The sequence below is a fragment of the Falco cherrug genome, chromosome 2, assembly GCF_023634085.1.
Source record: "Falco cherrug isolate bFalChe1 chromosome 2, bFalChe1.pri, whole genome shotgun sequence".
Lineage (NCBI taxonomy): Eukaryota > Metazoa > Chordata > Aves > Falconiformes > Falconidae > Falco > Falco cherrug.
The window spans coordinates 12,392,317-12,417,605 of record NC_073698.1 but is presented as its reverse complement, the minus strand read 5'-3'; the positions used below and the strand labels follow the sequence as shown (position 1 = coordinate 12,417,605).

Here is a 25,289-nt window from a genome sequence, read left to right as displayed (position 1 = left end):
TTTGAGGGGGAAGAAGAATCCAACCACATTCAAATTCTGTTGGTCAAGAGAAAGTTTGGTTTTGGTGTTGTTTGGAATGACATTTTTCCAGCAGACATCCAGCTTCAATAAATGCTCCTTTTGATACGGAAAATAACTCAGCACTGCCTCTCCTATAAAAATATTTTTCTCCTTGCACAACCAGGTTTCATTTCTAACCTCAGACAGTCTGACTACTTTGAGAACAATCAGCCACTTCTATTGATTAAACAAACATGAAAATAAATTAATTCTCTTTAAAAAACAGTTTTCTACAGCTTTCATAACATGGAAAACAAAATTAAAAAATAGGGTCATTTTGTGCTACTGCCTTTCTTTAATTTTATGGAGTGTCAATCTAAATAATTAATACATATACAAAGTTACTTCATTCTAGGAAGATCAAGAGACTTTACAGTATAAAATTCCCTGAGATACAATATGTAACTTAAAGGATCACATACTTCTCTATTCTGTTTACACCATAATCAAAAAGTAACGTTACTTCTTCTCCTTATAAAAACCAGAAGAAAATTATCTTCCTTTTTTTCCCTCCACCCCAATATTTTAAGGCATGGAATAAAACACTTTTTCAAAGCATATTCAGAAAGACTCTTCTACTTAAAATAGAAAATAACTTTGCTTAATTTTTACAGATGGATTATATATGTCACCCGCAACATTTTGTGGAGTCTGGTACCTGATCTACAAACCAATTTGCTCAAGCAAATGTTTTATTCATCATTAAACTTCAGCTCTACAAAGTGAATTACAAAAAACAGTTCTTAGCCTACACTAGCTATTAGCCAGTGGAGTGGATGAGCCAAGAAGCAAAGCAGATTTACAGAGGTGCTGTATTACCAACTTCAGCAGCTGTAGACCAAGACTGAATTCCTTCCAAATCTAAAGGGAAAAGCGTGCAACGCGCATGTAAGAATGCTGAAACTAGAAAAGGCTGCTTTTCTCCCAACACAAGTACTCTGCAATAATTATTGCAAGATTGCAGTTTTCATTATACAACTCTCGAAAATACTCAATATGTAACTTACAAATATAGCACAATGTGATCATCTTATTCAAACATGATGGTTTAATTATTGCATAGCTCTTCTCTGAATTTTACAGAACACTAGTTCATCAAAGATTTCAACTGCTTTTCTTAGAGAGGCTGAAAAAAAAAGTATCAGCTGCCATCCGTGGAAATTCCCGTGCTCCCGTAGCCTGATCTTCTGCCTGTGGCATCACTAATACACAGAACTGTGTGTCTGGAAACTTTCAGAAAATGCTAAAAAATTTAGAAGGACTGAAAAAAATGCACTAGTTTTAGCAAGAGTGATAAAAAGTAGTACAATCTTAAATATTATTCCATCACTTTTAAGATCAGAGGTTTGTATACATTTACACGAACTGCAATAAAAACTGACCAGAAAAAAAGGCTAATTCAAAGCGAGACAGATTCTATCATCCTGACACTTAGCTATTAATGCTATACTTAAATTAGATTTGTAAGATTATCAAAACCAATTTTAAGGGAGTAGTAGCCACTGGTAGCGAAACAAGATAGGCACACCAAGAAGAACATGCTTTTGCTTTAAACAATCACTTAAGACCAGTTCAAGTGAAAATGCACCATTAGGGACCAGCCCTACTACACTCCACATTGCATTGACTGCCTTCTCTCCTTTCCTAACAAAATTTCTACAGCAACTCTGGCACTAACAACAGAAAGGTTCCTGAAGTACTTTCAGCCATCCTTCCTTGCACAAAAACTGAAGTGAATAAACATAGGGGCCAGCAAGATCCGATCTGGTAAATCTGTGTGCATTATTAATGAACTTCTTTATTATTAGGTTTTTTTCCAACAACCCTTGGCTCTATGCTTACCTAATCATGGGGAACATAAAATTTAAAATAAATTACAGTAGGCTGCCAGCTCATAAATCTTAAAAGCAACTACCTGACAACCTGTACCGCTCAAGTCAAGTCTAATCCTCTTCTAATCTATATATGACTCACAAATGCCAATAAACTCACCTGTTCTGACGCCCACCTTTTATTTGTAACTGACTTTCCCTTTTCCCCACCTGTTCTGTGCCCATGATTTTACTTCAAGTGAAGCCTCTGGCTAACTCCATGGATTACCCAGCTCCTTAAATAGAAGCTGGATGAATCCCTTAATCATTTGTGCAGGACTCTTGTGGGTTATCATTTTTTGCCACCAAACCTTATAGTTGCAAAGGGCAGGGAGGGCTCAGCTTCCTGAGGCTGTGTAATCACGACTGAAGTTTCTTGATGGATTTCACCAAGCAAGATCACACATAAACAAAAAGTAACTGTACGCTGACTATTAGGAAGACTCTAGCAGAATGGCAGTCTGAAAGGGAATAACTACCATAAATGTTCCCGGTAAGCACTAAGAGAAGGAATTTTAATCTTAGGAACCTATTTAACGACTGAAAAACTGAGCCGGAAACCCCCCCTCAAAGTCAAGGAAAAAGAATAGTAATTTTTTGCCCTTTTGATACTCTCTCCTCACACACACGATCTGTATTTTACCAGCAGATCTTGTTCTTAGATCTTACTAGCCTTTTTGGAAGTCAGTGATTTGGGACTTCAGTTTAGCTAGCGGGGGGTGGGTAATTACTGGTTTACAAACATCAAAGTGGCATTCTGAGTAGTCTGTCACCCAGCAGAATTTTTAAAAATGTGTGCCATAAACCAAAACCATCACTAAACAACAGGACTGTCTCATGATACTAAAGAATTAAGTTAGCCTCTCTGTATACATGTTCAATATAGTAATAAAAACTCTGTAGTTGTGAGCCTTTCCCTGCTTTTTCCTATACGGCAGTAATTTTGCGAAGAAAAACAAGCAGATTCCTGTAAACATTTTCTAATTCCTGAATGAAGGAGGGTGGCAATGTTCTAACTTCTTTTCTACAATCTATCTTTTCCCATACTTAAAAGTTCTTCACTTTTATACAGGATAAATGTGCCTATGGTTTTGGTAGGCAGTGGAAGTAATACTCTGCATCATCTGAGCAGTTTGTTCCACTTGGATCCACTCCCCTCCATACACTTTTTCCTAAATGGAATTATTATTTGGCTCAAAGCAAAAAAGGTGGCTGCTGCAATTTCAAACATCGCTAAAAAGTGCTACTGTATCATTACATTCTTACGTTCAACATTTGCGGCTCAGAATTTGTCTGCAAAGAGTTTTCACATGCATAAAAATCACTGTTAAAAATATTCACTTTCGTCTTCAGAGTACGGAAAGCCAGGGCTGATGATGTATCCCCTGTAAGCAGAAGAAAGTTTCGTGGTCCAGGAAGCTGTCATAGCCAACAAAATTGGTTTCAGCTGTACAGCTGAAGAACTTGGCATCGGCTTTTTGTTGAGCTGTGCACAACTGAAACCTTTACGGATCTGTTCAACCTCTGGAAATTTATCTTTGCTCTCGAAGAATCATCTTGCCAGATGTTTCTTTGTACTCTCCTTATTTTGCACTTTAAGGAAAACCATTCTTTTGTAGGCTTTTCACAGCTTCTTCACCCATACCTGCGCGCCTCACGGGCTGACAACAGCCTGCTGCGTCCCACCTCGGCCACCCACCCCTGCCAGCCCCATCCTTCCCCACGCAGCCCAGCCCAGCCTCACTGCCCGGAGCATCAGCTTTCAAACCAGCCAGCCAGATTTTGTACAGTCTTGATTTGGTTCCCGGCTGCCCTCACGGCCTCGCAAACCTTGCAGAAGTGCTCGTCCCAGAATGAGGTGACGTGTACCTCGTACTTCTTCCTCCAGGCAAAATACCTCCTGTAGTTGGTTTTGTTTTTATCGAGGAATTTCAGGTAGGTGGCCAGCAGCTGGGGGCTGGGGAAGTCGTCGACATGGATGAAGGAGTCGGGGGGGATGAAGCGCTCGTAGTTGGCCCTGTGGGGCCCCAGGACGATGGGCACAGTGCTGGCAGCGAAGGCATTTCTCCAAAGCTTCTCAGTGATGTAGTCGGTGTGCTGGGAGTTCTCAAAGGCCAGGTAGAACTTGTAGGCCGAGACGGTCTCCACCACGCCGCCCTCGGCCAGCGCCAGCCCCCACGCCCCGTACACGTCGATGGCCAGGTGCTCCTTCAGCTGGCGGTAGTAGCGCACCCGGGCGTGCTCCTCGTTCCAGTTGCTGATGACCCAGGCCACCAGCCGTGTCTTGCGGGGCAGCACGAAGGGCCGGGGCGCCGGCGGGGCGTACAGGTACCCGTAGGGCACAAAGATGTCCGAGTCCCGCCGGTAGGACATGGTCCAGTTGAAGAGGCCGGCCAGCCCCCGCAGGCCGGGCGAGTGCGAGGGCGACTCGAAGTTCATCCAGACCCAGAGCTGCCGCGGGGAGCGCGGCGGGGGCCCGCGGGGCAGCCCCTCGGCGCCGTGCAGCGCCAGGTCGCGGTGGTGGAACAGCACCGCCTGCGCCTCGCCCAGGCGGCTCCGGTCGGCGCTCAGGCGGCAGCCCGTGATGTTGTAGCGCCGCCGGCAGTCGGCCGTGCGCCGCGGGCGGCCGAAGGGCTCCCACCACAGCAGCACGGTCACCTCGCCGCCCGGCCGGCCTCCCGCCGCCGCCGCCGGCTCCGGCAGGCGGGCGTAGAGGGCCAGGGCGGCGGCGGCGCCCAGCAGCCCGGCCGCCAGCGCCCACCGCCGCCCGCGCAGCCGCCGGCGCCACCGCCGCGGGCAGGCGGGCCGGCCGGCGGGGCAGCGGCGCGGGGCCGACTCCATCCGCGCCGCCCGCTGCCGCCGCTCTGCCCTTCGCGGCCGCCGTAGGGCAGCCGCGGGGCCGGGGTCGGCCAGCGCATGCTGCGGCCGGGGCTGCGGCAGCCGCCGCCGCCGCCGCCTCTCCGCCCCCGGCCCCGGCGGCGGGGAGGTGCCGCGGCCGCCGCCCCTCCCGGCCGTGCCGGCCCGCCCCGGGGCACCGCCCTGCCGCGCCCCCGCCGGCCCGCGGCCGCTTGGCCAGCGGGGAGAGCCGCCCTGAGGCTGCCGGCCGCGCCGCGGGGCCTCGTCCGTCCGTCCCCGGGTGGCTGCCGCCGCGGGGCGTTGAGGGGCCGCGGGCAGCGTATGGGCAATGGCAGCCCGGGGCTCGCCCAGGGGGCCGCCAGCAGGTCCGGGCAACGCCAGCCCGCGCTCCCCGGGCCGCTCGGTTGGTCGTCCCCGACTCGGAGCTGCAGAGGGAACCCGTGTGCCTGCACTGGGGAAGCCCTCCCCCGGCTAGAGGCCAGACCCCAGGGAACAGAAGAAGGGTCGTGGGGATGGCTCGCATGGGGCAGCGGGGCACCCGCACCCTGCGGGCTGTGGCGGGCTGGCGCTCCTTCGGCTGGGCAGGGGAGGGAAAACGTAAAGAACGGCCCGTGGGTCGGGATGCGGATAGGGAGGGGTCGCTCAGCAATTGCCGTCACAGGCAAAATCGGCTCCGCCTGGGGAAATTAGTTTAATGTATTAACATTCAAATCACAGTAGGATAATGAGAAGTCAAAACCAAACCTTCAAACACCTTCCCCGCACTCCTCCCTTTTTCCCGAGCTCAATTCCACTTCACTCCCATATTGTCTCACTCCTCTCATCCCGAGCGGTGCAAAGGGGGCAGGAACGGGGCTGCGGTGAGCGCATCACCCGCTGTCTCTGCTGCTCCTTCCCCCTCGCCCTCTGCCCCTGCCCCGGTGCGGGGCCCTCCCACGGGAGACAGCCCTGCACGGGCTTCTGCAGCGCGGGGCCCTCCCGGGGCTGCGGCTCCTCACGGCCTGTCCCGGCGGGGCCCCCCGCGGGGCGCAGCCCCTCAGGCCCAGCCGGCTCCAGCCCCCCCGGGGGCACCGGCCCTGCCCGCAGCCCGGCCCCGGCCCGGGCTCCTCCCCGCGGGGCCACGGGCCCTGCCCGGAGCCGGCTCCAGCGCGGCCCCCGCGGGTCACAGCCCCCCGCGGGCACCCCCTGCCCCGGGCTGCGGGGGGGAGCTGCTCCCCCGCGGGCTCCGTGGGCTGAGGGGCACAGCCTGCCCCGCCGGGGGCTGCCCTGCCCGGCCCTGCCCTGCCCTTCCCCGCGGGCTGCCGGGGAGCCTCTGCTGCGGCGCCCGGAGCCCCCCCGGCCTCCTCCGGCCCGGCCCGGCCCGGCCCTGCCCCGGGGGGCTGCGGGGCTGCTGCTCGCCCCCCCCGGCCCCCCTCGCTCCCGCCGCTGTTCCCCCCCGCGGGGGTTTTTCCCCTTCTCAGCCCCTTCTCCCCGCGGCGCTGCCCCCGCGGCTGCGGGGCTCGGCCTCGGCCAGCGGCGGGCCCGGCCTGGAGCCGGGGGGCAGCGGCTCTGCCGGCCGGGGGGAGCTGCCCGCAGCCCCCCGCAGCAGCCGGCCCCCGGCACCGACACCCGGCCGCGCAGACCCCCTACATGTGCGCAGGTGGGCGCGTGAGGCAAGGGACCACCGGCGGAGGACAGCCCTGCCACGAAGGCCGACCCAGCCTCACATCTCCCTACCCTGGGAGGCGCGGGCTGCCCCGCTGCTTCCTCTGAGCCCTTCTCGCTTTTTTCTCCCCGCCCACACCTGGAACAGTCAGAGGGTTTAAACTCCAGCAAAAGGGTTTTCCCACAGCAGCTGAACTATGGTTTATGTGCTGTATTCTGTGGCCTTGCGGGGAAGTACTTTGGAAGATGCAGAGGGTTTTCTTTTAAAACAGTTGCAATTTAGACAATGAAGTTGAGAGAAGCTTTGAATAAAGCAAAAAAAAAAAAAAGTTACATCAGCCACAGTAGCTTTGAATTCCTGTCAAATTCAGTGTCAAGCACCTCTAAAAGGATCTACAATGTGGAAAACTAAAAGTAAAGAAATTAGAGGATTTTTTTTGTCCTTTTAAAACTTTCTTAGAAATACATACATTTACAATAAAATGTCACACCCATTTAAAAGCTACAGAACCCTGTGGTTGCCAGAAAATTACTTTTTCCAGCTCTGTGTGTGGAAAAGTGTATCAGATCAGCTCAAAACTTCCCCCCCCCCCCCCCCCCCCCCGGCCCCCGTCATTTGCTTCAGTGAACTGAGAGATCATTGATTCACACAGTTCAGAGACTGTTTGTACAGAACTGGAGAGTTTCCAGCTCTGACCTACGCATTTTCATATCCAACAGCCATAAATCCAAGGTCCTCTCACATGGATCTACTGAAGGCAGCGGAGTTACACCAGGCCTAAGTTCTCACTGACCATTTGGATTGTAGCATAGCTTTCACATACCACATAGACCAAGGCCTTGTCTCTATATTAGGAAAAAGAAGTGGTTCAAGCCTGTTTACTCCGCAAAATGAAGAACAGTTGTGTGTGACGTTGGTGTTAGGTTAGGAGCTAGGTAGTGTGCATCTATAAAGTTATTAATTGCACATAAAAGTGCTTGCAGATTTCCATTGTCCATGTTGTAAGCACTCATGAAATATAAGAAACACCAACAGTTGTGGTCATAGCCAGTATCTTGCTTCCCCTGCTCCAACATACAGCCTTGGTTGGAAGGGGTCTCTGGGAGTCACTAATCCACCCTCCCACTCAGAAGAGCATCACTGCCAGCACTGGCCAAGGTGGTGGCTGGACTAGCACCAGGATGTTGAAAATGTTCAAGGAGAGAGACTCCACATCACCTCTGGCAGCCTGTTCCAGTGCTATGTCACCCTCTCGGAGAAGAATTTTTTCTAATGTCCAACGCTGAACCTCCCAACCTGGAATTTCTGGTGGTTGTCCCTTGTTACATCCAAAGAGAGTGGCTCCATCATTTTCATAACTTACCTTCAGGTAGTTGCTGGCTCCCATTAAATGATCCCATCGCCTCCTCTTCACATGACTAAACAAGACCACCTCCCTTAACCTCTCTCCTTGTGTGCTGTAGGATCTCTCATCATCTTGGTAGCCTTCTGCTGAACCATGTTCTCAACATTCTTTTTGAACTGGGAGGCTGGGAACTGGAGACAGTATTCCAGGTGCTCCTTCACCAATGGGGGGGAATAATTACTTTCCTGTTTGCTGGACGTGCTTCTCATGTGGCCCAGCAAGTGACTTCCTTTATTTTTGAGGTGAGCTCACACTCAGCTTGATGTTCACGTAGCCCCCAGCTCCTTTCCAGCCCGGGTGTTTATCAGCCAGCCAGTTCCCAGCCTGTACCAGTGCATGGCAGTTTTCTGCTCTGTGTGTAGAACTTGCTTTTTGTCCTTGCTGAACTTCCCAAGATTTCTGTTGGCTTGCTCCAGGGCCTCTCTGTGTTGAAGTTGTACAAGCCAAGATCTTAACCCTGCTTTCTAATTTAGTACTGTCTGCAAAATAATGATAGACAATAGTAGCAAAAAAACTTTTTAGGGCAATAAACATAGCACCTGTCTTGACAGATAACACTGATTTTAGTCACAAAATGAGAATCTGGGAAAATTCTTCTACCACAGCAGAAAACTGCCAACAAACGTAGAAATACAATGCCAAGGGAGAGTGAAATCCTCTGAGGCCATGAGCTGTACCTAGAATCAATCCAGAGCTCATCCAATACAACAGACTACCTAAAATGAGCACAATCCCTAGCCTGCCTTAATTAAGCATTCAAAGGATTCACAGTGGTCTAAAAGCCCTTCTGTTAGTAATTTTGTTTACTTAGACATTTTTGCAAACAACGTAAGAGATTTGGGACCCATGAAAGTCAGTGGGAGAGCTCAATTGACTTCCTTGGAATTCTGATTCACTCAATATATTTGATCGTATCAGCTGCAATGGCAGTTCCTATTTTCCTTCGGGAACTTAAATTTCAGCATTGATATATGACTTTGGAGGAGCCCTTGTCTAGTCAAGTTTTCATTTCCATTGCTTGAAGATGTGGTGCTAAGCCATTCCAATTCCAAAGCCTAGCCAACTACATTGGTGATGCCAGGCCTGATCCTGCATATGGTAAACTCAACAAAAACGTTGGCTTTAATTCAGGGTTTATGAAATGTTTCAGAACAACTCAACATGGAAGCCTTTTCAAGGCAAGTAGTGACAAATCTGAAAATAAAATATATATGTTTTCCTTGTGAAGATTAATAGCAAGAGTTGGCTAGTTACTTTTGGGTTTTTGCAGTCTCGCAGTGAAACTTCAGTGTGACATTCAGCTGCACTGCAGTGACATCCATTTTAAGACTTGTCACATGGGAACAAATCTGCTGAATTATTTAGCATGAAATCAAAACAAGGCTCTCTATATTCATCAACACACTATCAGCTAAAGCTCTATGCTGCATATTGAAGAAAACTATTACTGAAATCCACAGTAAGTTGTGATGGTATATACCATGATGGAAATGCAGTATTGTAATGTTTCCTATCTGTCATCTTACAGCAAATAAGGATTAGATCCATTCAAAATGAGAGGAAAGTAGCCTGAAATGTTTCTATGAATAATACTGCCACTGTAAGTTAATTTTCGTGTTATACCCGCCTCTGTGGAGACTAAATACGTGAGACTAAAACATTTACATGTTGTGTATAGTCCACTAGTTCAGAAATCTAAACAGAATTTATATCTAGAGCATGAGAAAGCCTGTTTTTAAGGTATATTTTAGATTTTTTGCAAATTAAAGATCCAAATGTCTTGCTGTTGCTATCTGTCTTCAAATCCCTTGCAATGTGGGAGATAGCACAGAAATACATTTTAGTTAGATATCATAGTCACTACTGAAAATAATTATAGCTGTGCCTTCTTTGAAGAATCTAGCAGCCTTCTAGAAATTTTCGTGTAGCAAGCTTACAAGTCAGGTGCAATGTGCTGCTGTACAGTGAGTCACCTCACTGTCAGTACCACAGTTAGAAGCCCAGTGTCCTCAGACCTGCATGCTGGTGAGGAATTTCTCCTTTTTAATGTCTCATTTCTCTTCTAGAAAAGAAAAACCAGCCTGGCAGTAACCCACATCAGCTCCAGTTTGCCTCATTTCCACTGTAAGACACATGGCATGACCATGATGAGCTACTCTGCACTAGTAGGGTTTTGTCAAGCATTTTTGTTCACTCTGACTTGGGAAAAACTCCACAAACGTCACGGGGAAGTACAACATGATGATGTTCGAGTAGCGTTACCAGATGCCTGCAGATCTTCCAGAGGGAACACACTTGGTTTTGTCTGCTTCAGTGGTAAACCAGCCCAGCAGATAGCTCCATGGACTGAGGACCACACAGACTTCTTGGAGCTGTATACACAAATTGGGGAACTGTGGTTTAACTGCTCTGTAGAAACCACACTAAGCTCTAATGTTGCTGATAGGAATTTAAAATAAAAAGCTAGCTGCTAGTAATGAAGCTGTTGCAAAACAGAAAAATATTTTGCTGCTTTGAAGGTTAAATGTTTGCCATTTCTAACAGCAGTAAACATTTTTACCTACAGCTTCCCAGCTGAATTCCTCTTCTACTCTGACTCATTCTATTTTGTCACACTTGAGAAGTAGTTAAGCCTAGAAAAGTCTTTGAAGTTATTTGTCAACTTCTTGCAAACACAGTTTAAAAGCTACTGCAACACGTGGCTGTGTTTTCAGCCACAGCTATCGAGTCAGACATTCTGTTGACCAAGCAAACCTTGTGGAGTTTTTTATCCTAAGAAAATCTGATCATCTTCAAAGCATGGCAGCATGCTACCTGGTACCAAAATGACACTAAGAATGACTTTGAAATCTCTTCTTCGTAAGTAGTCCCCATGGTTTCAATGCAAGTTTTTGCCAATTAAGATCCTAAATCCTGTATGAAAAAGAGTGATAAAAGTTCTGTATAAATGGCACGCTGTATTTTAGTGTAATTTGATTACCTAGGGTTTCATATTCAGGATTATTATCTTTCTGCATGGAAGTTTAAAATTGTGAAATATGACTAGACATAAGCGATTCAGTTGAAAGGTGATGCCTGCCTCACTGGATGAACAGCTTCTGGACAGACAAGACCACATTATTGCACACACAGCAAATGTGATATTAAAATATTCTGCCTCGCTACAGTTCTGCTTGTGACTGTGAGCAGGGCTGGATTAAAACTATGTGACCTTGACACTTCCAGACCAAGGCACAGGCATGAACAAATGTGCTGTGGCACACTGTGGATGGAGGATCCCATCCCAGGACGCTCTTTGACCTTCCGTTGCAACATCTTTGTTGTTCACCAGGGTAGACCAGAGCCCAAATCAGAGCAGAGAACTTCCTACCAGAACCACATGATCCTCAGACACTTTGATGTGTGTGTGTACAGCAAGCCAGAATTTGGGTCTGTGGATATTTGTTAGCAGTTATCTTGACTTTCCATTTTCCTTGGGTTTTTTGAGCATTGGTCTCTCATCTTACGCAGCAGCAGTGGCAGGGGCAGTGCTGTGCAGTCAGCACCGATGCTCCCATTTTACCCAGTGAGCATTCCCCAGGCCAGAGGGCAAGGGTTTGTAATGGAGCTTTTCTTCAAGCATCTTTGAAGCTCAAGCAACAAGGTGACATTTCAGTCCAGGAGACAAGACTAGCTCTAGTTCGAAGTGAATCTCCTAAACCACATACAGTCTAGTTATGGGGCTCTCAATACTCATTGCTTTAAAAACTTGATCCCCTCCTATTGTGCCTCATTGCTTGATAATGTAGACGTGACCTTTGAAAGATGTCAGTGTTTGAACATTGCTATTAATACATGGAAGCAACGATAACATTTGTCTTTTAAAACAGTAGTGTTTAGTTTCAAAAAGAAATAATACCAAAAAAAACTAACGAGAAAAGGGTAGCTGGACAGTTAGTAAAAAAGTCACTGCAATAAGATGTGACCGCAGTTAATTTCAATTATCTGACACCCCATTTAATGAAACATATATTATAAATATAATAGCAATATTAATAACATTACTATAATATTATGCAATGTTATTATATTTTTTAAATTGCTTTGTTTTATTCAAATGAAAGATGAGACACATAAAAAGGTCATGAACATAAATATACTGGATTAGCTAAAAATTACCCAAGCCTCATAATTTAAATAAAACATTCAGTAGAAAAGATCTAAAAGACATTTCTCCATTGTACAAGGCTGCACAAAAAGGAAGAGAGAGCAAAGGAGCAAGAGATTCACAAATCTGCCTTTGTTGCAGCAAAACTGAGCTAATGCAGGAATCCAGGATAGACCCAGAAAGTCTTTTCATCTGGAAAATTTTAAAACAAGATCATGAAAAAAACACTACTAAGAATGAGAAAGCAGGGGGAGGGGAGTAGAATAAAAATGAAGCAAGGAGCAGTAGTGAGATGTAACAAGCTTAATCAAAGGCCTCTATCTGAAAGCCCAGTGATTCTCAAACAGTATTGTGTGGTTCATCATCAAATTTGCATCTAAAAAGGGAGAATAAGGTTTTCAAAAGCAGCTAGTCCTCTCGTGCCTCAGGTGCCATTTCCAGTGCCAATATTTTTTTTTCTTTTAGAAGTGAAAATGCTGAAAAGAGTTGGCTTGGAGCCAGCGAAGGGTGGGGTGTTCTTTTTCCCTTCTCACTGGTACAAAAAGAAAGCCAAACTTTTAGTGTCAGAGAAGGGTTCCTGACAACCTAAACCACAAGCATCCCATTTCATTCACAGATAACTGTAAAAACAGCAAAAGAAAACAAAGTCTAGCTTCACAAAGCCTTCACTGAGACTTCATTTTTAACAGCATTCAGTGTAGTTTAAACACTTTCCTAGGATCCGAGAGCCCCAGGAACTCCCATCTCCACCTCTTAGGATCACACCTTAGAAAAGATGTGAACTATCATCTGAGGTATAAATGGGAATAAGGAGATCTTAAATTATCCATCAGTCCCAGTTCATTGTTCTCACTGCACAATACAATTAATTCCCTCCTTTAAAAAGCCAGTAACATTTATCCCACAAACATGCTGCAGGGATGTCTGGAAAGAATTCTGGCAGTGAAAACTGCAGGGTAAGCACTAAGTATTATTAATCTGGAAAATAATGTCCTACAATTATTCTAGAAATACACCAAAGTCTGATCATTACGTTAGATTGTTAAACACGAAGACAGGAACTATCATGTCTGCTAACCTGGTCCACCACCTCCTCACCTGACTGCGGGTTGTCATCTCCCTCCCCTTCCACTCCTACTTATAGTTCTCCTCCCTGGGTTGGCCAGGCAAATGATCACTACTGTGTATTTCTTATGTTATCACAATGCTTAGGAAACAATCAGGGATCCTTCTACGTATGGTACAAACACAGTTTTTGTACCACCTGTTGAGGTGAATCTCATCTCTTCATAGCAGTTCTTAGTGCTCAAAGAGCGGACATCCCATAGTCACAAAAGCCAACTCCCCATTTTCAGCACCAGCTGAGCAAACAATAGTTACAGGATCCATGCCTTCCTCCAGCCCTACCCCCTCACCAGTAGGACTGAGGAGAAGCCACCTGGGCACCCGTGTCTTTGACTCACCTTACAGCAATGTAGTCATGCTTGATAGGCTCCATGCCTGCCCTGGCAGTATTGTTGGTGACCATGTGGAAAGAGGTGGAAAGAGCAGTAGGGAGTAAAAGTCCCAGTAAAAGGCCCAGACAAGACTCAGCACGCTCTCCATGTTGTCCCAGATCTCAGCCTCCCAACAAACCTTTCCAGACAGCACGTTGGGGAAGCAAATGGGAGCTTCCATCTCCCACAGCAGGGAGTCTCCAGCTATTCTCACTTTTCACTTCCCCCTGCATGGTTCAGGCTCAGCGAGCTCAGATGCTTTGCTGGAGAGAGCTTGCAGCCTCTCATCTGCTACCAGAGCACTGGAGCTGTGCTGCAGCTGCAAATGTCACTCCTGTCTCTGGTACCTCTTCCAACCACCAATGACCTTGGAAAGCTATCTTTTGTTCTGGTTATATACAGCACCTAGGAAAAAAATGTGGATCCTTCTAAGTGGTATGATAATACAAAACAAAGTAACGATCAATTGGTATTACCTCACTGTAATAATGGTTAAGGGTGAGAGTTAAATGACAGGTTCCGTTTCAGGTTCCATGCTGCCTCTGTGGTTCTTAGTAACTCTAACATATGTAGAGACATACAGAGAGAGGTTTATTTATGTTAAACTTTTATTAAATCAGGCTAGATATCAAACCACAAACTCCTGGCTTCTGAACTGCTCAGTTCAATGAAAGGACTCGGCCTAAGGCACTTAAAGGCATCTCTTCAATTACATTACAATCTTCTGCCAGAACTTAGAATCACTTTGCAACAAAGAAGCCTATGAAAATGTCAAGTTTCACAGTAGTACATTTTTGTCAGCAAGAACATTTTGTAATCTTTGGATTATGACATCTTCATCACTGGCTGAAATATGGATCAGAGTTGGCTACTACAACATCAGATTAAAAAGTGGCATAAGGATATGAATAAAACAACAAACGAAGAAATAGCTCCCTATCCAAACAGAACTTCCTTCAAAATTTTAGAATTACAGATCTGCTTTTCCAAAGGCAGCCAGTCATTTTTGTGTTTGATTTGACACATCACAACAGGCTCAGGTCTTCACAGCACTGAAGTTCAGCAATCTGTAGAAAAACAAGATCCGCTCTAAGGACGGATGAGATAGCACACAGTGAGCCCCCCAAATCACTAATCACTTCTAGGGGAAGACAGTAAAAGGGAGAAGCAAAATCAAATGCATTAACTTATGCATGGATTTTTTTCCTCTCTCTCATCTATTTATTTCTTCTACATGTTTTCCCTTCATTTCTTACAGTTTCTATCTCTGCATTGCTGAACTGTGTTCTCCTCTCTCCAGTTCCCTTCAGGAATTTCCAACCTTCTGTTCTGTATCTCTCTCCTTTCATTCTCCTTGTCTGTGCTGCTTCTTTTCCTTTTGCTGATGCCTTTCCTTCTGGCACTAAACACAGTAGGCTCATCTCCTCTCTAGAAAAACCTCTTCTTTTGGGCCCATTTCCACAGCCTGTACCTTCTCCATCTCCCAGTTAGTATATTACCACCTCATTTCCTCCCCAGATCCTTACACCGAGGCAGGTGTGTGAATGGAAACTGTTTGGTGAGTAGAGAAGCTGAAGCCAGATTGCTCTCAGTTTTTCTCCTGTCTTGTATCTTTTCTGTCACCCCTTCTCTCATGATACCTGGCTGTTCTGTTGGAAAACAGGCAGTATATATAGCTAGTAAGGAGAGCACCACTTGTCTCTAGCAGCAGTCCCTGGGAATGAAGGTGTATCTAAATTCCCAAAGGAAAACCAATAGAGCCTATAAATTTTAGCACCTAAATAAATTTGAATAAACTGCTTTGTTTTACAGCTGTTCTTTCCTCACAGATCTTAATAGGAAATGGAGGAGATCAGGATCTTTGAATACTCCGTGTGCTTTCACTAGCAGCCTCAGGTACGTGAGTTTTAAAATAATATTTTAAAAAAAAATATTATTTTTTTAAATTTATGTAGCAAAACTCTGAGGCATTCTTTGGCTGTATTTTCTATGGTGTGGCTAAAATTTTCTTGGTTTAAGTACACAGTGACTGCAGTTAGTACTTGCACAGATTAGGCCTGCTCTATTCTAGAGTACAGGCAGCATGGCAGAAGGCTGTACTCATTAAATGCTACTTATACTAGCAATCACTTAATTGATACTGCTGTTGTAACTAAGATGCTGATATCTCTAAAGCTTACAAGATTAAGTTAGGAAGAAAGAGGCGCTAGTCATGCAGCTAGCTGTATTTTTAAACCAACAGCTCCTGAGAATGAGTTAAGGAGCTTCATTTAATAGCAAAATATGCCGAGTTCATATATCGCGCAACTACCAACCATCCTCTTCCAAAACTAATGGGCTCTGTTTCCTTAGGGTTGGAAGCTTTCACCTTCCACTACAAAGTTTATACATTTCACGGAAAGAAAGTGAGCACATTGAGAAGACTATGCTAAAAATCTACCAGCTCCTAAGGAACAGGTCTGCTCCACAAAAGCCATACTCCACAGAAGTGGACCACACTCCAAAAGCTGAAATGATACCTAGATATGTATCTTTTCAGGAGGTCTGTTGGAGGAGGCTTTTCCAAACATTTTAATTTGTTAAGGTTGGATGTTAAGAAAGGCCAGTAAGGTTCATTATGTACATGAAACCAACACTCACCACCTATCAGTAGGAAACAAGTGATTATTCCACACATTTACAAAAGGTTTCCGAAAATGAAATCAGGTGACCCAACACAGCAGTCCTAAACAGGTTTCTTATGCAAAGATTTCAAATCTGCTGGCTACTTACTAAAGGAAGAAGTAGGTTAACTCTGCAGAAAAATGCCCAGAAGCAATTACCGTAAGACCATATAGGTAATCTGCAATCCTACAAGATGTCTATGAATTATAAAATAATAATACCCTGTAACTTTAAAATGAGGTGTTTTAGTAAGTTTCTTATTATTGACTCTTACTTTTCATTCCTGCATGCCTTGAGTAGAACTGAGGCTGTAAAAGTAAACTGTTTCTGTTCTGTGACACTGGTTTCAGGCTTCCAATGGCAAAATTCTTTTTCACACTGCAAATCCCATCCAGAGCCACTGTTTGTCAAAATAATATCATTACAACTGATTATTTCAACTTGTTCTAGAATTAATGCAACTTTTAAAAAGACAGTCCCTTTGGTCTATACAGTAATTAGAAGTAGTTAAGCAGAACACTATAATCTTCCTCCATAGTTAATGATATTGACATCTTCACAGAGCAATTCAGATTGCTGAGGGTATACGATGCTCTCTACTGTCTGTAGAACAGCTCAGGACTGCTGGGCTCCTAACTGAAGCAGGATGCAGCTGATTTATAACGTATAAGAAACAGCAGTAATACCATCAGCGCATCCAGCATAATTTACTCGTCATACTGAAATACCAAATGCCTTCATAAAAAGACAGTAGAACAACACCCCTGTGCCCACCCCACCCCCCAAAAAAAACCCAAACCAAAAACACACAACAAAAAACCCAAACAAAACCAATGCCAGCAAAACAAAACAGCTAATTTATTTGGTGGAAAGGTTATAATTTACTAACCATCAATATATGTAAAAGAAGAAACTTAGTAATAATCTGTGTAAATCAGTAACCATCCCATCTGACAACCGTCGTTTATCAGAGCCCAGGCCACTTGGGGAGTATCTCTAATTTTCCAGATGCATACAGATGAAAAAGGAACTGGGTACTTGCTGAATAATCTGTACACCAGCATCTGTTTGACCTTATTATACATAGCATTGTTATTCTATGCATATAACATTATGCCATACATACCATTTCAGACTGAAATGTTCCAGACAATTTTGATCCATTGGCAGATGGATACAGTGAAATACAGTTGCGTTCAGCTCCTAGTAACTTTAGACTCATGAGCCAACTGAGCAGACCAAAGTTAACATCTGCAATTCAGCTACTAATCCAGAAGCCCTTTACAGTCAATGGGAAAAGAACAGGCACTTTTAGAGCATCACACATGCAATGATAGGTATCTAGGGCAAGTCAGAAGAACTGTCTTTTCAAAGTGCCTTTTTCTCTCCATTTACTATAAAGAGAGCCTACATAAGTCATTCATTTGCAGGTGTGCTGTAATTGCCTAAGGAGCTTAATCACACTAATGGAGTTGCAGGTTCAAATGGTCTTTACATCCAATAGGATACTGATTATATCACCTAACTTATGTACATTTTTGCCTGTGGATCTAGCTGTTTTAAATTACCGTTGAATGAGTTTAGACTTGGGTCTTAATCCTACATAAGAGAAACCAGACTTTTTCAAAATGTTCCAAATTTTGAAACAAAGGCAAAAATGCCCTTACTACATGTGTGGAGGATGTAATAATTAGGAGATATAGCGGTGGACTTATTCCAACAAAATGCAGCTTAATATCATCAAGGAATAGCTTTACTCTATGGAAGAGAATGTGGCATTAAAGAATGAGGACTGTGTATTGTGAAGCAAAAGCATCATGGATTTAGCAGCAACAGTTGACAAATAGTTCAAGGTCCTAGTGCTGGCAGCTCTAAAATTAGATGATTCTCTCTCTCTACAGGCTACCAGTGATACAAATACTGAAATTCCATGATCAGATTTGGTATTCACATTTTAAAAGAGGAGGCAAAACAACTGGTCAGAGTACATAAAGAGCCAAAATAAAATTTATGTATACCTTCCCTGGAAGAAAATCCTGGATACATATTACATATCCAAGAAAAGCAAGGAGCTGAACCATACAAACCCAAATTATTAATCAGGCTTTTTTTTTTTTTTTTTTTTTTTTAAATACACTAACCACTAGAACAAACTAATGAGGGAAGCTGTGGAATAAACAGCTTTACTTAGTGGAATCTACAGAGAAGCGGCTAATAATATACAACGGCTTGGCTGATAAAGGCAATAAGACCATATAGACAACCAGATGACTGATCCTTAAACACTATAAACTTCTGAAAATTGATTTTCTACAATAAGATTAATATATCTTATGGCTGCAGGAGGTCACCAGCGTGATTTAAGTTTTGTCTTGCATAGGCTACGTGGCTTCAGGTCATTCCTGCACCAAGATGAGCCAGTATTTAAACTGTGTATTGCAAATGCTGAATCTAAGTGACCTTTATTAAATTGTTCCAGCATTAAGTTATCTTTCTGTTAAAAACTGCTAATTATTTCTTCTCTGATCTTACCTTGGTTTTACCTCTGGTTCTCAGAACAGAGTGAACACCTTGTTCCCTCTAAGACTTCCATGTCCTCATTTGCCTACTGTAACCAAGTCTTTCCATAACCTTTAAGCTGCCTAAACAGACTGATTTTCTAAGTGCTTTCACTATTTTCCTGTCTTTCATTTACATTTGTCATTCTTACCTCAACCCTTTCTTTTCAACGCCAACTTCAGTTTCAAACAGCAGAAGGGAACAAAGTATTCTAATAACTACAGCACTTCTTTCAGAGAAAAAGGTCGCAGAACCTCCCTACTGCTTGACATTTGTTACTGTTTTATTAAACTGACAGATCATACAGAATTATCCATGTTCTCTATGGTGCTGTAATTTTAGACTGAAAAAAAAAGTGAGAAAGACTATATGTAATTCTTCCATTTCTATATGTTCCCCAGGCTACTACAAAATGTGTTAGGCTGGTTTTTAAAGTAACAATTTGCCACAACTCTTCAAAACAATTTATATTTCATTTCCCTGGCAAACACTTCCCATTTGCTGCTAAGGAGGATTACCTGCAGCTGGATGTTTAGTATGGCATGCTTCTTTCCAGAAATAAAGATCTTCTTCAATTACTTCTTTAACTCTCCTAGGTGGCTCAACATACGCAATTTTTTCCCCTGTTAGTAAAGATAAATTACAAAAGAACCAGTTATTTCAAAATCCCCTGAACGTTAACGTTGCTTTGCCAAATCTAACATAATTTCACGCTGCTCTACTTCTGTCTTTAACACGCTTCAAGTCAAATAATTTATAAATGCACGGTACCATTCAGTCAGGCCCTGCTCCCCCGTATCGAGTGATTCCTCTTGACGACAGCATGGTGAGGGAGCGAGGGCATCAGCCAGGCCCAGCTCCCCGCTATGAGAGCGTGGGGAGGGAGCGAGGGCATGAGCCGGGCCCAGCTCCCCCCTATCTCACGACGGGAGCACGGTGAGGAGCCGAGGGGACGAGCTGGGCCGCCACACAAGAGCCAGAGCCACCCCTGGGCACCCGGGGTGCTGTGCCTCAGCGGGCCAACGACCCCTGGCAGGGCCGCGGCCACGCACGGAGGCCTCCGAGGAGGTGCCCTCGCTGAGGGTACTCTCCAAGGAGCTGAGGAGGCCCGAGGGGCCCCCGCGGCGGCGGGGCAGCCACCACCTGCCCGGGCACTGCCCGTGCTCCTGCCAGGGGAGACATGCGACCGCCGCGCAAAGCCCGATCCCCCGGGGGGACACGCCGGCGCGGGGAAGGGAGGACGCAGCGCGGGGGTGGGGGGGTACGGACAGTGAGGTGGGCCCCACCGCCGGGCCGGGGCACCGCCGCGCTCACAGGGCTGCCCGCCTCCGGCCGCCACCGGCTGCTCCTCTCTCGCCGCCCTCATGGCTGCCGCCGACGCCCGGGCAGGTAGGAGGCGGGCGGGTCGCTGCCAGGGGAGCGGGGGCGGGGCGGCTCTGCCCCGCTGGCGGCGGGAGGCAGCGCGGCGGCGGCCTGCGCCCAGGCCCCGAGCCGGACGGGGCCGCCCCGCCCCCTCGTACCGAGGCGGGCGGGCTGGGGCCGCCGCTCCCGGGCACAGCGGGGGGGCTTTACCCCTTCCACCCGGCAGGGTTAACGGCAGCGGCCTCCGAGGCGGGGGGCGGCCGGTCGCCATCCCCGGGGGACAGTGGGCCACGGCCACCTCACGCCCGCTTGGGTCACAGGGTGGGTGAGGGCTCCAGGTATCATCGGGAGCTCCTCGTTTCTGTCAGTGTCACTGCACTCAGAAACCGGCACAAACATCAAAAACGTTTTATACCCCTGTGGGGTGTCACTACTGGCCTGCCTGGAGAAAGGACGCCTCGTCGCCCCCCCCCGGAGGCGGCAGCAGACTAACAGAAATAAAGACAAAAGAGCCCGGTTTAACTGGATGGATCATGTAGATCTAATACTCAGAAGTACTAGCTTGGTTTTAATAACACTTTTCATAAAAGGAGGCATATTGAGGTGCTGTTCATAGGACTGAAGTGGACTTGACTCCCCTTGTTTTGCCACTGTTAAAAGTTTTGAGAAAGAACTGTGGCTGGCCAAAAAAAAAAAAAAGCAGAGAATGCTGCCGACAGGTGCACAGGGAAGCTGTCCTGCTCCCCTGGCTGCAGGCTGTGCCCCGCAGTAGCTTCCTTTAAATCAAGACTTTGCATACGGTAGTGAGACTTTATACAATACAAACCAAGTTTAGTTACACAAATGCATGACGTAACCCACTTCTGTATTTTTTCTTGATGCACTTCAAGGTGTATTCATCTTCCACAGGTGTCCTGAAACCAAACTTTCGAAATAGTAAGCATTAAAAATCATCTTGTACCATTCATAGGTCAGAGGCAGTTCTCTGTTTTGTAACAGAAGTCCTGAACCGGACCTCTAAAAAGTGCCCTCTACAGTTGCTTGATCAGAGCACCAAACGTGGGCCAACATACCCCAAGCCTGCTGCTGCTGTTGCAAATATACTTCAGCTCTGTTGGTAGTGTCTGGAAGGAGCTTGGGATCACTAAGGTGTCTGCATGGGGCAACAAAGTGTTTTGTTACAGCCCTCGTATGGAGTTACAGTACTTCAGGTCTTACATTCAGTTGATTAACAGGGAGAAGCAAGTTTCTCCCCTCTGAATTACAGATGGCATGAAGCTCAAAACCATGCCGCATGCCATTACCATGGGAAACCTTTAGTATGCTAATTCCCACGCAGTACAGATCATCTACTGGGCAGACAGCACTGCTGCAGTTCTACCAGTATCCTTCTAAACCACTATTGATGAAAAAATATCTACCTGCTCAGAGTAATTGTTTTGAGATGTACTGTAATGATACTTAAAACCCTCACCTGTTAGTTACTTGCATTTAGTAGTTGTTTTTGGCAAAAAATTTACACTTGAACTGAGGCAGTAGAAAGAAAAAAAAAAGACAGGAAGTACATATTTTACTGGACCTTTCACAAATAGCTGAATAATCCAGAGATGCTGATTCTCCAAAAGAAGTTGAAAGATTGAGATGCAGACTAGTACAGATGATGTGAACAGTAACACAGGTAAATTAAACTCTCACACCAATTCTAAAAATCATAGAATTTTCCACTTGCTAGCAGAAAGGCTGAACTGACAAGCAGAAGCAGCAAAATATGTCTCTTGTGAAAATTTATAGCATTAATTAACATTTTTCTGCTAAACTAAACCAAACAGTACTTGGTGCTAAGAGCTGCCTAGTGTGCTTCAGGTTAAGGGCCCCAAGTCTTCACTGCAAACCAGTGAGATTCTAGCTGGCATGATTGCAGAGAAGCTGCACTCAAGTGTGTGCTGAAGGCCTCAAAATCTTAAGAAACAAACCAACAAACCCACCCCCACCACCTTAAGTTTGGTTAAATGATGGCAGCCACATTCAGAAGTCCAGCTCAGATGTGAATGCCTGGGATTAGTAACACAGGCTATTGCAAATTAAAAAGGCATCAAATAAGCAAATAAAAGAATGGACTGGAAATTAAGGAATTTTGAGGGAAAATACCAGTAAAGTTTTTAAACTATGCTGAATATTTGAGCTGGAATGAGGGATTCTCTTTGGGGATTCAGAAGTGGAACACTGCCAAGTGCATCCTGCACTAAATTAGCTGTAACTACATCAGACACAACGTTATGTTGGCTGTTTATCCTCACACAGCTGAGGTTCATTTGTTCTAATGCCCTATCCATGACATTAAAACTTTACTCCTCAACTTAATTTACAAGCAAAAATTAAACAGGATCTTCACAGAAAGTAATTTGCTTGAAAGTACCAGAAAAAAACCTCACCAAAACTACTTTATCTTCCTATGAATAACACTTCTGATTTATGAACAAGCAATTGCATTAATAATTGAGCTTTCAGTTAAAAATATGACAACAAAAATACTTAGGGCTAAATATTTTATTTTATAATATTCCTTACATGAGAATCACTAAACATTTTGTGTATCACTCTAATAAGTTACATTCATTCTGAGCTTTCATGCAGCTTTAAAAAAGTTAAAATTTCTCAAAAAATAATTTTCAAGTGGGCTGTAATAAACTGCATAACCAAGCCAGAATTCTTTCACATCAAGTAAATATTCCAGTTTTCCCTCCTGCTTTGACAGTACAGGGCAATTACAAAGGCCCCTCGGAAGCTGCACTAACAAAATGGAAACTCACTGAAATTACTGACACTTTCTGAACACCTCGAATAACAGCAGTAACGCTTCTAAGTATGTGTGAGGCCACAGAGCAGAGTTGCAAGAAGTGACATTTTGCCTGAGGAGAATACTAAAGTATTATAAAAGAAAAACCTTGTTGCCAAGGGACAGACCACCACTGATAAGCATGCAGAACACAAACAGGAGGCAGCAAACCTCACATTCACAAGCTTAACCACAGCTTTTAAGGGGACACAGCATTTATGCAGTCTTCTACGATTTCAAAAAGATAGTGATATACGTCAGTCCTCCTAGCAATGTCAAGGGCAGTTTCATCCAAGTTGTTTTTCAGATCTGGTTTCACATAGCGATTCATCAGCAAGAGTTCAAGGGTTTCTCTACTGTTTTTGTTTCCTGCAGCAATATGCAATGGTGTCAGCAAACCATTTGTCTGCGCGTTGATGTCTGCACCCTGCTGAAGTAAGAACGCAGCCACTTTTGTGTTGTTCCACTTACAGGCGCTGTGCAGAGGTGTCCAGCCATCCACCGTCTGCGCATGAACGTCTGCCCCTTGGGCAACCAATTCATGTGCAACATCCAAGTGCCCACTGTAGGCAGCTCGATGCAGAGGAGTGTACTGATCTTCATCACGAGCATTCACTGGAGCCAGTTTTTCAGAAAGGAGCCTCCTCACTGTACTCAGCTATTTAAAGGAAACGGGCAATTCAAAATAAGACTCTACAAACAAGATGTATGGCTTTTACTGTTCTGAAATTTTGTGGGAAAGCAATTTCTGTCAGTCTCAAAAAGGCTTAAGTGCAACAAATAATTTTAAAACGAAACCATTTATTCTTACATTGGTGGGGGTTTTTTTGTTTTGTTTTTAAAGAGCTACAAAATGAACATTAGTTACAGTGCCTTTGGAGTACCTTTTTACCTTACACCTTCTCTCCATTCACTGTGAACACATAAATACCTCCACAGAACCGTAGGTGGAGCTTGTGTGTGTAAGAAAGGTAATTAATGAAAATAAATGTACACGAGGGTGTAATAAGCTAGGTAACAAGTATCTTGATCATCTCTCCCTCACACCAAAAAATAAAAAGCCCCCCCCAACAGGGAAACATTCACCCATTACCTGCACATCGAGCTTTTGAAAAAAAGATTTCAGACACACCCTCTCCACCCCAGTTAAAAGGCTTACTTGCCATGAAGGAGGAGCCTGGCATGCTTTTAGTTCATAGAAGTTTAAGAAGAGTGCTGTTACTGTAACTTTGAACTACAATTCAAAGCTTTTGTTCTGAAAGCTAATGGATCTAGAGATAGTTTTTTGGGGTGAACTGTTTTACATACAGTGGCTTGCAAAACCAGATCAAAATAGTGTGTAGGTAAATTTTTGTTTGTGGATGGAACTGTAGATATTTGCTCAAAATAACATTCTTGACGTTGATACAAAGGAACAGAATAAATGCCTTACCCGATTATTTTCAGCTGCCCAGAGCAGCAATTTCTCTGGATTTTTTTCCATTTTTTTTTCTTGCATTTCGTACCATTCCTCACTTCTTTCCTGTTCATCATCGTCATCGTCAGACTGTCCTGACCAACAGCTCTGAGTTCCTACAGGAATCAAATGCCTGTGTGTCTCCAGCAGTTCAAGTTGGTTAAAATTCTCTGTAAAGTCCTCAAACTGCTCGCTGTCATCATCATCTTCATCGATTTGTTTGTCTTTACTCATTTTCAATCAGCATCTGTAAGCAGCAGACATACAACGATATCTGTAATAACTTTTACTGTTTCCTGTGCAACTAATTGTCCATAAAAACATCTGACGAATGACGCTGACGCCAGCAACACCACGAACAGCAAAACTCAGGAGCGAACTCCATGTTGCGCCACTAAATGAGGCTTCGCCAGCTCTGCCGGTATCCCCAGGTCACACGGTGTTAGCCCCATCCCCCGAAGCAGCACCGCCTTCAGACGGCGTTTCGTGGGGCGCACGGGGAGCACTGCGCCCCGTATAAACAAAAGATTAGGGAGAAACGACGGGACTCCAGAGCAGCGCCCCAGCCCCGCCACGCGCTGCCCGCCGCCCCCCTCTCCCCGAGCGCCCCGAGCGAGGGCCGGGCGGGCCAAGCCCGGTAGCACCGGCCCTGCTCCCCTCCGCGGCGGCTGCACCACCCCGCCAGGGCCTCAACGCCCGCCCCCGAGGCCGAGCCCCGCACCCCCCGCTGCCCCAGCGCTCGCCGCCCGCCCGGCCCGGCCCCACTGGGCCGCGCTCGCCCCGCGTACCGTACCTGCCGCCTCCGCCGCCGGGACGCGCCGGGGGGTGGGCCTCCCGCCGGGGCGGGGCCTCCCCAAGCACACCCCGCCCACCGCCCGCGGCGTTTTTCCGGCCCGCGCGCCGCTAGCGGACGTGACGCCAGCGGTTGCCGG

The 25,289-nt window shown here is 45.7% G+C and overlaps 3 protein-coding genes across 3 annotated transcripts; all 3 read right to left on the bottom strand.

The window, feature by feature from the left end:
* Positions 1 to 332: 332 nt before the first annotated feature.
* Positions 333 to 4,855, bottom strand: FUT4 (fucosyltransferase 4). The gene has a single exon (XM_005434719.3). It carries the CDS (start codon positions 4,770 to 4,772, stop codon positions 3,687 to 3,689), a length of 1,086 nt encoding a protein of 361 aa, XP_005434776.2. The 5' UTR covers positions 4,773 to 4,855; the 3' UTR covers positions 333 to 3,686.
* A 9,215-nt stretch (positions 4,856 to 14,070) lies between these two features.
* On the bottom strand, positions 14,071 to 20,238 carry C2H11orf97 (chromosome 2 C11orf97 homolog). Its single transcript, XM_055703266.1, has 4 exons — positions 20,018 to 20,238; positions 19,222 to 19,326; positions 16,419 to 16,544; positions 14,071 to 14,547 (listed from the first exon to the last, which is right to left on the bottom strand). Exons 1-4 carry the CDS (start codon positions 20,067 to 20,069, stop codon positions 14,540 to 14,542), a joined length of 291 nt encoding a protein of 96 aa, XP_055559241.1. The 5' UTR covers positions 20,070 to 20,238; the 3' UTR covers positions 14,071 to 14,539.
* Positions 20,239 to 22,597: 2,359 nt separating this feature from the next.
* Positions 22,598 to 25,282, bottom strand: ANKRD49 (ankyrin repeat domain 49). Its single transcript, XM_055702053.1, has 3 exons — positions 25,151 to 25,282; positions 24,334 to 24,604; positions 22,598 to 23,559 (listed from the first exon to the last, which is right to left on the bottom strand). Exons 2-3 carry the CDS (start codon positions 24,589 to 24,591, stop codon positions 23,101 to 23,103), a joined length of 717 nt encoding a protein of 238 aa, XP_055558028.1. The 5' UTR covers positions 24,592 to 24,604; positions 25,151 to 25,282; the 3' UTR covers positions 22,598 to 23,100.
* Positions 25,283 to 25,289: the final 7 nt, after the last annotated feature.

What these genes read in the sequence shown, in the direction of transcription:
- ANKRD49 (XM_055702053.1), bottom strand. Translation starts at nt 24,591, where the DNA reads ATGAGTAAAGACAAACAAATCGATGAAGATGATGATGACAGCGAGCAG. An exon ending in GGGCAGCTGAAAATAATCGG is followed by an intron (nt 23,560 to 24,333) that starts GTAAGGCATTTA and finishes TCCTTTAAATAG; the next exon opens with CTGAGTACAGTGAGGAGGCT.
- C2H11orf97 (XM_055703266.1), bottom strand. Translation starts at nt 20,069, where the DNA reads ATGAGGGCGGCGAGAGAGGAGCAGCCGGTGGCGGCCGGAGGCGGGCAG. An exon ending in GGCCGGAGGCGGGCAGCCCT is followed by an intron (nt 19,327 to 20,017) that starts GTGAGCGCGGCG and finishes CTTTACTAACAG; the next exon opens with GGGAAAAAATTGCGTATGTT. An exon ending in TACTAAACATCCAGCTGCAG is followed by an intron (nt 16,545 to 19,221) that starts GTAATCCTCCTT and finishes TTTGACAAACAG; the next exon opens with TGGCTCTGGATGGGATTTGC.
- FUT4 (XM_005434719.3), bottom strand. Translation starts at nt 4,772, where the DNA reads ATGGAGTCGGCCCCGCGCCGCTGCCCCGCCGGCCGGCCCGCCTGCCCG.